Genomic DNA, 13609 nt, shown 5'->3' with positions numbered 1-13609 from the left:
AATAAAAGATTCTGTCAATTTATTTTTTAAATTAATAAATAATACATATCACTTGAGTACATATCACTTTAGTAGAATAACGCAATTTTTATAGGATTATAACTTGGCGCCAGTTATTGATATCAAATTTTTTATACAAATGATATCATTTGAGTTAAGTTGGCAATGTAAAAACAAATTTTTTTGTTTTTTAATTAAAGCTAATATCACTTGGGTTAGAATAGGAAAACTTCAATGAAAATACAAAGATATTAATACTTAGATTTTATTTTTTAGTTTAATCACAACTAGAATTAAGTTAGGTATGGAAATTTCGTAACATAATTTTTTTTAAAGAATTAAAACTACTTCCACATTGGTTAGAGTAAAGAAATTTTTCAATGAAGATGAAGATAAAGAATTTCAGCTACAGAGATATGTACCTTAGGCTGTATTTGCTTAAAATAAAAGATAAAATATATTGTCGGTTAGACTCGATTTTTTAATTTGCTACACAGTTTCTTCTTTTTTTTCAAGTACATTCCTACACTTGACATCTTTTTTTTATCTTTTTTTTTAAAAAGGTCATTTTTTATAACTTGACGCCACTTATTGATATCAAATCTTTTATACAAATGATATCATTTGAGTTGAGTTAGCAATGTAAAAAATATTGTCACATTCTATTTTTTAACTTGGTTTTACTTGGAGATACGATCACTTTCTATTCTTGTTCTATTTCTTTAAACTAAAAAATATTGTCAGATTCTATTTTTTAACTTGGTACAACAGTATCCTTTTTCTTACAAACGCGTCCCTATACTTGACACCCTTTTTTTTACCTTTTTTTAAAAAGATAATTTTTTTAACGACATCGCATTTTGTTAAGCATCTTTTCGTGTTTAAGAAGTGCGCCTATGCTTGATACTTTTTATATAATATAATTGACATTTTCTTTATATAAACAATATTTTTGTTAAATATAACTATGATATTTTGCTTAATACACGTTGCTATATACATGTTTAGTAACCATTTTTTATAGAAATAATATATATAGAAATAATATATATAGAAAATATAGAAATAATATATAAATATCTTTAGCACTTTTAGGCCATTGCTTTTTTATAATTTGCGCATCATCAATTTCAAACCAAGTGCTAGATGTTCCTTCTCTACACTGTCTGTACATCGTATAATGACCCTTTTTAGATACAAATTCCGTGATGAAAAATAGCATTTATTACTTTATATGCTTGTCCAGCTATTAGTATTTTAGTTGTCGATACATCACGCAAGCTAAATTTGTGTGGTATTTTTACTAATTTACCATCCTGTAAAGAAAATAATATTAAGTGTATAATAAGTATGTCTTTCGTTAAAACCAATTCATTTTTAAATAACATGTTTCATTTCTTTCACAACGTTCACATGGTTTGATAGTTCAAACGATTAACGCCAGTGTGATAAATGTAGTTTTTAGTAGATCATTAAGATCAAAACTTTTCTTTTTCATATTGCTAACAGAAATGGAAAGAAGAGTGTTATTTTTAATAGTAACTTTTGTATCACTACATGAATTGCATCGACAAGTTGCAATAACTTGATGATTTACTAGATTTTGTATATAATCATATTTTGTACAGAGAGCTGTAAGAAATTCAAGTGCGTCTCGTTTTATAGCAACCGAAAAATTCTCTCCTAAAGATTTCCGTATTTCATAGGTATCCAAATTGTTTCCATATCGATGTGCAAGTAAATTTAATACATCCAGTTTATCGTAATTTAACAACTGTTTTCTGATAACTTAATGCAATAAACATTGTAATATTGCATTTGCATAACATGAAACCTTGTCTATATTTTGAAAACCATACATAATCCATTTGGTATCTTTTGAGAGAGCCTTTTGATCTTACTCTTGAACAGAAGTAATTGTTTTCAATAATATCCATGGAACATCTTTAACTTTACGATAACGCTCCTTCGAAACAATAATCATTTCTGATTCTGAATTATGTATTCGTTTTAACCGTTATTTGTGTTAACCGATTATATTCTATAATAGCTTCTTCACTAGCAAATATGGATGAAGGGTCAAAATTAATTAAATGCAATCCATCCAGAGACGTTACCCAAGATAAAGCAACATAAACCACAATTAAATATGAAGTTACCTATATCCATAATAGCGTTTTGCAAACTTAATCCCTGACTTTTATGAATAGTGATACCATAACTCAAGGATAATGGAAATTGTTTTCTAATAACATATGCTCTATCCATCACTTAAAACTTAACACTCATTCAACAAAATACTCCAAACCAGACGGTAAAAGAAGTTTCATCTTTTCTTAGTCTTATCTTTATATAGTCAGTAATTGTATCCTGTACAACTGAAATGACTGTAACTATTGTACCATTTACAAGATCCAAACTAGTATCAATATTGCGTCTTATCATAACTTTCGCTCCAATTTTAATTATAATTTGTTTTAAAAGTCCAGCTGTTCTAGTATTATCATCATCGTTACCTGTCAATATCTTTATTACCCTTTTTTTCGTATATGAAATACAATCAATTGTATCTTCAGCTATTAATAATATTTCTTTTGAAGCAATACGATTTAACATTGCAGTATTAAGAACATCACACATATGACAAGTAGGTAATAAACAAACGGTATCAGATGGTAAATTATTAATAAAATCACATAATTTATTTACTCTTTCTTTGAAAGATTCACTCTTAAAAGATATTTTTCTTTTTTCGAGAATCTCACAATCATATTTGATTAATAAACCAACACGAATTCTCGAGAGTAATTCACGATAAGATCTGTCTCCTTGTTGGCGCATATTGATCGTCAATTCGTTATAGTCAAATAAAGTTGTCCATAGATTAGTAGCACTTAAAGAACCAAGATATTTACGAATTTTTCCTCTGATAAATGTATAAAAGCAGGATCTTCATGTACGGGAAGTAATTGAAGCAAATCTCCAAATAAAAGGATATGCTTTTGACCAAACCAACCATCATTACCACCAACAGTCAGTAGTATCGAATATTTCGGATAGTCGTAAATGTATATATATTAAAATCAAATTTGATATCATTGATACTTCATCAATTATTATAAGAATAACATCTTTGAGATCGGCTCGTATAATTTTCAAAACGTGGTCAGATAATTGTTTATATTTAGGAGTATGACCATGTTCAACAGGTAACTGGAGTAATCTGTGAACTGTCAAACCATCTATATTAAATGCTGCTATACTAGTGGGTGCTGTTATGGCAGTATCTTTGTTAAGATTTTGTTTTATCCAGCACTAATTGTTTTAATCAGGAAACTCTTGCTTTACCTCCTTCTCCACTAACATATAATCGTAGTAATTTATCTGACGGTAATGGTATTAATGATTCTATCAAATATCCTTCTTTGATCTACATTCAGTTTAGAAATCATTTCAGATATATCTATTTCCTGTTTGTTCCCAAGATCTTTAAAATCCTGCATCGCTTCACCAGCTTCAACATTTTGCACACTTATTGGGTTATCAGGATCATCTTGAAATAAATTTTGTTTTGCTAAATTATCTAAATGTTCTTGAAGTAATTATTTTGCAGTTTCAAATGCTTCTTGCAATTCCTCTAACTTTTCGTGATACTGCAATGCATTCACAAGATGTAATTTTACATTGTGAAATGATTCCGCATAAGTATCATATCCATTTTTAAGTTTTTCTATTTTCCGCCGGTTTAAACAAGAAGTAATGAGAAGAAATAATTTTCTGGCCGCGTTTTAACATCATATCTATAGTGATTGATAAAATATTCATGCTGTCGTCGTTTAAGATAACAATCATTAGTCATCTTAAAGAACTCAATTTTTTTACTTTGTGGTTTTATTTTCGTAATGTCAAACCACTGTGCAAATTCATATAATGACATCGATTCTAATTCTTCTGGTCTCTCTGGATAATGATTATCTATTAAAGATGGATAAAATATGTCTGTAGAATTTTTATCAAGAATTTTAATTTCCTTATAGCGTTTAACTTTCCTATATCGTATCTGATTAACATCTAACCATCTAACAATCATATTTGGATCAGTCCCATATAATAGAATACTCAGCAATGTATCAGCAGCTTCAAGAGCTCCACATTCCTTATTATTCATAAAGCGCAAAGCAATATTCCAAAGATAGTTCGCCAGCGATTTGTTCTTATTATTTTTACTATCAAGGACAGAATCAGATAATTCATTTTCCTGTCTTATTCAAATACTTAGTAACATAATAAGCAAGTAAAGATGATTTTTCACCTATAAATTGTATATTCATGTTTCCTTCCCGCAATAAGAAGGATGGAATTATAATCATTTATACCAATTTCGGTATCGGTTCGAAGAAGGTCATAAAGACTACTTTTATATTTTAATTGTTTCCTTTCTGCTATTGAACTTGACATCTCTCATAACAAATGTTTCCGTAACAGGACGTGGAAAATCGAAACGACATATACGAACAATTTTACGTCCTACCTTCTTAGAACGAAGACAATAATCGTTATGTTTGTGTTGTTGATATGTATTAACTCATCTATATAATAATGGTGAAATATTTTTATCCGGCAATTTACAAGTTATATGTTGTAAAATAAATGTAGACACTTCTTCTGGAGAAGATTCACCAATAATTGGTGTATTTTTAATCCAAAGTAACAAATGAAAATGTTGAATACCTCTACTTTGATATTCTCGTCGCCAAAAGTAATGTATTACTTCTCCGATCGGATGATCTTCGAATTGCATCGACCATTTTTTCATAATTTATTTCTTTTTGTCTATTTCGTTCATGCTGAAAATTTTTTAAATAACGTATTCGCTTTTTTGCGCAATTATTTTCTAAATCTCTTTTGTATCGAAGCACTTGTTTAGCACGATTATTTTTTAAATCTCTTTTGTATCAATGTATTTGTTTAATACGATTATTTTCTAAGTTCTGCTCGTATCGACGACGTTTTATAGCACGATTATTTTCTAAATCCTATTGGTATCGATGATGCTTTACAACATGATTATCCAGATCCTGTTCGTATTGATGACGTTTTCTGGTAAAATTATTTTTTAAATTTTCTTTATTTTGATTTTTCTTATTTTGAGAACATTTAATTATATTTCTTTCCTGAATATTATTAACTGATACTTCCATAACATTGTTTGAAGCACTTTGCATTAATTGTAAAACTTCTGAATATAAATGTTGATCTTTATTTTGAGAATGCTCATTTTTATTTTGTTCGGTTTGAATATTATTAATTTTTTGTGTTAATTGTATTTCTTTAGAAACTTTGCGATAATTGTATTTCGTTTGTTGTACTTTGAAGCATTAACTGTATTTTATTTAATTCTTATTTAGTAGTATAAATCTCGCGACATTTTTTTAATTGAGTCGCTTTTTATTGTTCATGTTGACGTATTTTTTTTCTGTTTCATATTGACGTATTGTTCGTATTCGAATTGCTTCAACTTCTCTCGCTTGTATTACTACTAATGGAAGTACTTTTTGAACACTATATCGCGAGTCTTGAGGAAAATGCTCAATTACATTCAAGAATTTATATTAAATGCGAACGCATTAACTTATGTTCATACTTCACTTTGTCAAGTTTAATATTAAATAATAATGAAGTCGCAAAAGCTATTGTGAAAACATCGCAATCACTACCATTCGGTTGATATTGCACAGGAAATTTGACGAGATTTTTGACGAAATCATGTGTTGGAAACAATCTTTTCAAAAATTGTTTATGATGTTCGTACAATCTTTTATTATTTAAGGAATCATATATATATATATATATATATATATATATATATTTTTTTTTTTTCTTATCGTAATAGCTACATACCAATGTCCATCTGATGAACTTGATGAACTGTGTAATATCCATCGGTATGGATGATATAGTATCAAGTAACTAAACTGTTTCCATGTTTCAACAGGTGCATATTGTGAACAATTTCGTAAAAGATTTTGAAAATGTTCCATATGGCATGTCTGTCAACCATCTACCCTGGACAATTATGTTTTTCTCTGTAGGCTTTAAAGTTATAAATTTCTTTGTCTGTACAGACATTTTTATCTAAATTAATTTTTTTATACTATGTGTAAACAATTAAAGCGTTAATAACAGCTGATATTTTTCAGTACTTATGGCAACCGTTATACAGCGCCAAACAGCTGATATTTTTAAGCGCTTATGGCAGCCATTATACAGCGCCAAACAATGGATGTTTTTTAGCGCTTATGGCAGCCGTTATACAGTGCCAAACAGCTGATTTATATGTATTGCAGCTGTTTTGTATATTATAGCTAAAAAACTGTATATATACTAAAAAACTATATATATGTATATATATATATATATATATATATATATATATATATATCTCAGGAGACCTGAAAAAAAAATATATATAAATTAAACTTTTCTCTGAGTGCTTAGAATACTAATTCTACAACTATGTCCTTTTCGGCCCGATTACAAAGGCGACGTCTACTGAACTCCTACTACCAATCGAGGCTCAACGACCGAGTCGCCAATCGCTCTCAGAAATGTTTCATAAAAAAAATGTGTCCGAATTATATCTTCCGCTAATTATCATTAAAGCAGTTTTCTTATTACATATAATTTTTACATAATTTTACATAATTTTTATTTCCAAAAAGCATAAAATTTTCTTTTCAATGTATTATATGTGTTATATATAAAATAATATTTATAATAATAGTTTTAACAATAGAGACTTCTAACATAATAAGTACTATTATTAATTTATAAAATATAACACATATATTAAAAAGAAAATTTAATGTGTAAAAATAAAAATTATTTAATATATAAAAACTGTTTTATAATAATTTGACAAAAGATATGACCTATACAAGATGTCCTTGATGCAAAGCAATCGATGGCTCGAGTCTCCAGCCGTAGTGATGGAACAGTAAGTGTTACCTTCAAAATCAAGCCGAAAAGTGCAACTGCTTTTTCTTAATAATTGATATATGAATTAATATATATATTGACATCTAAGACATGTAATATTTCGTCATAGAATTGATATTGATATTTTGTGATGTTTCTATATTAATTATGCGTATGTAATGTACAAATGTATAAATATTCTTTATAGAAGCAGAAATAATTTCTCAATAAAACTATAATTGTATATCATATCAATATTTTTACGTGTTAACAATTCTCGTTGTTAAAACGACCCTTATGATACCTTTATCACTTGTTATATCATCATGTCGCTCTCTGATTATCGGTTTTAATTATTTTATCGCTAATAATTTAAAGCTGTTATAGCTTCGACATTTTCGTATTAGAATTTTCGTCTCATTTTTCACGAATAAGTCATAAATTTCAGTCGGTAGTTATGGAACATATTTCAGTCAGTAGTTATGGAACACCATGTATATTGAGCCTTATTATTTGCAAATAAAATAAATAATACAAATATATTATATGTTCATATGTCCATATATTACTCATTAAGCAATGTATTACAAAGTAAATCATACCTCTCTTCCTTTCTTCCTCTCTCTCTCTCTCTCTCTCTCTCTCTCTCTCTCTCTCTCTCTCTCTCTCTCTCTCTCCCCCTCTCTCTCTCTCTCTGTGAAAATAGAAAATCTCTATGAAAGTAAAAATTTCTTCATATAAGAACATATATACACATATGTTCCAGGCCTAACGCACCACTGCAAATTCCTGAAATCATTTACATACAAAAATTTTAATTTACATACGAAAATTCTAATAATATTAAAATTTTGAGCCTACAATAGTTTTCAAACAGGAAACATTTAAAAATGTTCAAGGTTGTCCATTATTCGCGCGTTCAGATCCGTTGCATTATTGTAAGCTCAACATTTTAGTATTAGAATTTTCATCTCTAAATGATTTCAGAAATCTTGTAATTCTTCCTCTTGCAGGTTTAAATAATAGTTATATAAAAATTATCAATGTTGAAAAGAAACACAAATGATACTTTAAAAGAACCTATAATATATCTGTATAAATGAAACTCTGAATTAATGATGACATTAAAATATCAATTTAACTTCAAATTCTTTGTAACTGTCTTTGTAGTTGTTCAACTAATTAAGTAATTTTTTTATTTTATGATTTTTATATGTAAACAGATAAGAATCTGAAAATATCTTTTTATTATTTCAGGCTTGTTATCTACAGTCATACTTATATACATATTAATAAAACAAAATTAATTGAACGGCAAAGAATAAAGTTAAGAAGAATAAGAAACCAAGTTGAAATGTTAATTAACATTATTATTAATATTAATATTATTATATGAAAAAAAAAAGATATTTATTTATTTCAATATGTCTTCCTCTTGCAGGTTTAATATAGAAATTATCAAAAGAAACATAAATGATTCCATAAATAGACCTAATATGTATGTATAAATGTAACTCTAAATTAACTATGAGATTAATAAAATTATAGCTTTAGATGAGTATAAAAATATTCAGGAAAATGTTATCATTTTATTACATGAACATTTCAATTTGACTTCAGATTCTTCGTAACTATCTTTCTAGTTGTTCAATTTTTTTATTTTATATTTTTTATGAAAAATATGTAAATTTTATTACTTCAGGCTTATGTTATCTAGATTCATACTCATATACATATTCGCAAAATATTAAATAACTAACTTTATCTAAGTATTGTGGAAAAAAATGCTAATTAATTAATTGAATGGCAAAGAATAAAGTTAAGAAGAATAAGAAACCAAGTTCAAATGTATTTCACATTACATTTCACAGTACATTAATATGTTTATATCTGAATATTAGAATGTTAATATTAACATATTATCAAGTTTTACATAAACGTTTCAACTTAGGTTTCTGATTTTTTGTAATTGTCTTTGTAGTCATTCAATTACATGAGAAAATCCGAACAAAGTTCACTAAACATGAGATTGGTTTTCTTTTTCCTAATTGGTTAAATTCTAATCTAATCGCAAGATCAATCTCTAACCTGATATCAACTTAAAAGGACCTAATATGTGCGAATTTAATGAAATTTACGAAGTTGAAATGTTTATGCAAAATAATAATGTTAATATTAAAATTTTAACTTCCTATTCTTCTGAACATTGTCATTCAATTAATAGTTAATTAATCTTAGGATTTTTTTCCAAACCACAATTAGACAAAGCTAATTATTTTATATTATATAGATATGTATATGAATATGAATCTAGATAACATCAAATTGAAATATTCATATAATAAATAAAAATAGTAACATTAATATTTCTATACTTTAAAGTCATATTTTAATTCCCCTCTTAATTTAGAAGATTTCACCCATACATATCAGGTTCTTTTAGAGTATTATTTATGTTTCTTTTAAATAAATATTGTTTTCTTGTACACACATACTAGATCCTTTTAGGGTATTATTTAAATATCATTTTATTACATGATTTCAATTCAACTTCAAATTCTTTTCAATTAATTAACTAATTTTAGTATTTTTTTTACGATTTTTATGATCTAAGAATATTTTTTTATTACTTTCAAACATCTTTTTATTACTTCTTTATGTCATTTAGATTCATATTCAAATACATATTCATATAACATAAAACAACTAGCTCTATCCAACTGGTGAAGAAATCTAGATAACCTAGATCAAATTTAAATGTTCATATAATAAAATGGGAACATTTACATATATTTTTATACTCATTTAAAGCTATATTTTATTTAATGTTATCCTTAATTTAGAAGATTTCATTCACCCATACATATCGAATCCTTTTAGAGTATTTTAGAGTATTTATGGTTCTTTTAAACATTGTTTTCTTGTACATACATACTACATCCTTTTAGGATATTATCTCTTTTAAATATTGCTAATTTTTATTAACTTATTATTTTTAATAACTTTTATTTAAACCTGCAAGAAGAAGAAACGTTATAAAAGAATTACAAAATTTATCAATTAATTACACAACTACAGAAACAGTTACAAAGAATCGAAAGCCAAGTTGAAACATTTATATAAAATGGTAATGTTAATATTAATAATTAATAATAACATTTCAACTTGGTTTCCTATTCTTCTGAACTTATTTCTTTGTCATTCAATTAATAATTAATTAATTTTAGCATTTAGCATTTTTTCCCAATCACAGTTAAATAAAGCTAGTTATTTTATATTATACTATATAAATATGTATATATATGTATATATGTATATATATGTATATATATATATATATATATATATATATATATATATGTATAAATATGATCCAGAAACATCAAATTGAAATGTTTATATAATAAAATGGTAACATTTTGTACTCATTTTAAGACATTTTAATTTCATTTTTAATTTAAACGATTTCATTCGCACATATATATCCCTTTTTAGAGTATCGTTTATGTCTCATTTAAATATCGTTTTCTTATACACATACTAGATCCTTTTAGGGTATTATTTAAATAACATCTCTTTTGATATTGATAACTTTCATGTAACTTTTAAATAAAAAATGCTAAAATTAATTAATCATTAATTGAATGACAATGAATAAAGTTCATAAGAATAGAAAGTGGAAATGTTAATATTAACATCATCATTTTACATAAAAGTTTCAACTTGGCTTTAGATTCTTTGTAATTGTTTTTATTATTTTTATAGTCGTGTAATAATTGATTGATAAATTTAATAATTCTTTCATTTCTCTTTATGAAGAAAAGATATTTATCTATTATAATGTTTCTTCCTCTTGCAGGTTTAAATAAAAGTTATCAATGTTGAAAAGAGACAAATGATATTCTAAAAGGACCTAATATGTCTGTACAAATGAAACAATTAATGATAAAGTTAAAATTATGGCTTTAGATGAGTATAAAAATATAACAATGTTACTATTTTATTACATGAACATTTCAATTTTCAGATTTTTCGTAACTGTCTTTGTAATTGTTTAATTAATTAACTAATTTTAGTATTTTTTCACGATTTTCATGAAAATATGTAAACATTAATTGAATTTATTTATTATATGTTCTTAAATAAAAAAATTTTTATCTTGCAATCTTCGGCTCTCTTTCTCTTCCTCTCTCTCTCTCTCTCTCTCTCTCTCTCTCTCTCTCTCTCTCTCTCTCTCTTTCCCTCTCTTTCTTTCCGTCTCACTGTCTAATTATTAATATAAGAATATTAAAATATTACGATAAACAAATCCCATTAATATTTATTCGTTAAAGACATTGAACTATGCCAATAAATTTTTTAATATATTCGATATTACAATCGATATGATCGCATGCATCAGCGATTCCCTGTGGCGTAATATTTATACTTGTAAGACATTGAACTATATCAATGAATTTTTTAATACATTCGATATTACAATCGATATGATCGCATGCATCAGCGACTCCCTGTGGCGTAATACTTATGTTATATACACAATAAAAAATGGTGATAATAGGAATCATAAGTCCCTGTCTACAATAGAATAGATGATTTAAGTTTTAAGCCATAAGAAATTGACCAATTACAATCGAATGTGAAAAGAACAATTGACTATGATTGATCAGTTTCTCAAATCTTAAATCATACATTGTAGACCGGAACTAATAGCTTCTACACACAAAACGTGGCAACGCTTGCAGCGCCGCAGAAGTCTCTGTAATAGCCAATCAATATCACTTTCCATAAGAGCAAAAGAACGATTGGCTATCGCTGTCAATTTCCGCCACGCGGCAAGCATTACCTGCATGATAATATGAGTAGCGTTGTTTGATTTTCATTTGTTTTCTAAAATGGAAATCGAAGAAGACGTAAGTAATCCATCATCATATTTATATTTTTGAATTACAGATGAGTTTTTTATTTCATCGATTAATAAATCGCATTATACACAAACATTATGCGATTAATCAATCAATGAATTAAAAAACTCGTCTTATCTTACTTATATATTCTTATTTATCTTACTTATATATTCTTACTTATCTTACTTATATATAATAGAGAAACACCCTAAATTAATTAATAACCTTTTAATTAAAATATTTTAACTTTCATTTTAGGAATTTAACTTCTCAGAGGACGCGGTGTTTTCCGCCGCCGCAGCACCCACCGCTGCAGCATCCACGGCCGCAGCGCCCGCGGCTGCAGTGCTCGCCGCCGCAGCATCCGCGGCCGCAGCACTCACGGCCGCAACACCCGCCGTCGCAGCATCCGCCGTCACAATACCCGTCCTCGCGATTCCCGTTGCAAATCCTCAAGGTAATTTCAAAGATAATAATAATTATTTTCTAATCAGAATTAAATTAAGAAAAACTGTATTTTATGTTACAGAAAGACGAAAAGGATCACGAGCGGGGAGGCGACGTAGAGAGCATAATTTTATGCAGTTTTTATATCAGTTGGCCTCCGCTGAATATCACTTCGGACAACAAAGAGGGAGAAGAAGAAGAGGCAAAGGAAGAGAAAAAGGATAATATAAAAGAAAACATGAAATGAAAACATGATATATATTTTATATAATATAAATGATATAATAAATGATTTATTATGTAAAAAATGAAAATATATGTTATAATAAAATATAATATATTCTTTCTTCTTAACCTTATCCTTTGCCTTCAATTAATCCTAATTAATTAATTTTTTTCCCCATTACAGTTAGATAAAACTAGTTATACAAATATGCATATGAATATGTATATAATCTAAATTAAAGTTCATATAATAAAATGATAATTTATATATATTTTTATACTCACATAAAGCTATAATATATTACAAATCAATAAAGAAACTTTTTCATTTATATTGTCATATTTAACTCGTTTATTCCAAGATATTTTATATAAATTAAAATAAGAATTTTCGCTCACTCGGCAAAAAATATGCATTATTTTAAATTTCATTAAAGACATTTGTTCAATATATAACATATATTTCATAAGTTAACTAAATTCTGGTTTCTATATGCTTAAACTATCTGGAAAGAGCAATTTCTCTATTCTTAATTTATTTTTCAATCTCTTTTTATTCTCGTGCTTTGATGCACACATATAAAATAAAAATGATACGAGCACATACAATCTATCTAATGATGAATTAAATAATGAAGTGTAAGAGAGAAATTAAATTTACATATTAATATTCAGCTGATTAAGAAGTTAAAAGAAATATAAGAATGTGGAAGCTTATTTACGTATTTGTATAAGTGTGTGCGCATATGTGTATATATTGTATTAAATTAATTCTAGAAAGCAATTATATTATATTATATTGAATGTAAAAAACATTTGCATAATATGCCTTACATATAACATATTTATTTCTGACAGGCATGCATTATACTTTGAAACATACCGTTTTGCAAGCATAAAAAATTATTAAAAAAAATTGATTTCAATGTATATTTTGTTAATATAGAGTTTTTTTCTGATTGATAAACAAGCTTCTTTGCTCATTATATGACTTTATACAGAATTATCTATTTTTTATCTAACTATCCTATGTTGACTGTATTATTCAACAA

At 26.8% G+C, this 13609-nt stretch overlaps 2 protein-coding genes and 1 pseudogene across 3 annotated transcripts in view; 1 reads left to right on the top strand and 2 right to left on the bottom strand.

The window, feature by feature from the left end:
* Positions 1 to 13609, bottom strand: part of LOC105429942 (uncharacterized) — a 540048-nt gene that overhangs the window by 458773 nt on the left and 67666 nt on the right. The window lies entirely within an intron of this gene.
* LOC148937310 (uncharacterized) lies at positions 1078 to 7574 on the bottom strand (annotated as a pseudogene).
* On the top strand, positions 11468 to 12844 carry LOC148937309 (uncharacterized). The gene is made up of 3 exons (XM_089073737.1): positions 11468 to 11891; positions 12144 to 12342; positions 12415 to 12844. The coding sequence occupies exons 1-3, from the start codon at positions 11874 to 11876 to the stop codon at positions 12555 to 12557; spliced, it is 360 nt and encodes a 119-aa protein (XP_088929863.1). The 5' UTR covers positions 11468 to 11873; the 3' UTR covers positions 12558 to 12844.

This window comes from Pogonomyrmex barbatus, unplaced genomic scaffold (assembly GCF_055798465.1).
Source record: "Pogonomyrmex barbatus isolate J1 unplaced genomic scaffold, ASM5579846v1 scaffold15, whole genome shotgun sequence".
NCBI lineage: Eukaryota > Metazoa > Arthropoda > Insecta > Hymenoptera > Formicidae > Pogonomyrmex > Pogonomyrmex barbatus.
The sequence above is the reverse complement of the archived record's forward strand: the minus strand, read 5'-3'. Positions and strand labels throughout refer to the sequence as shown.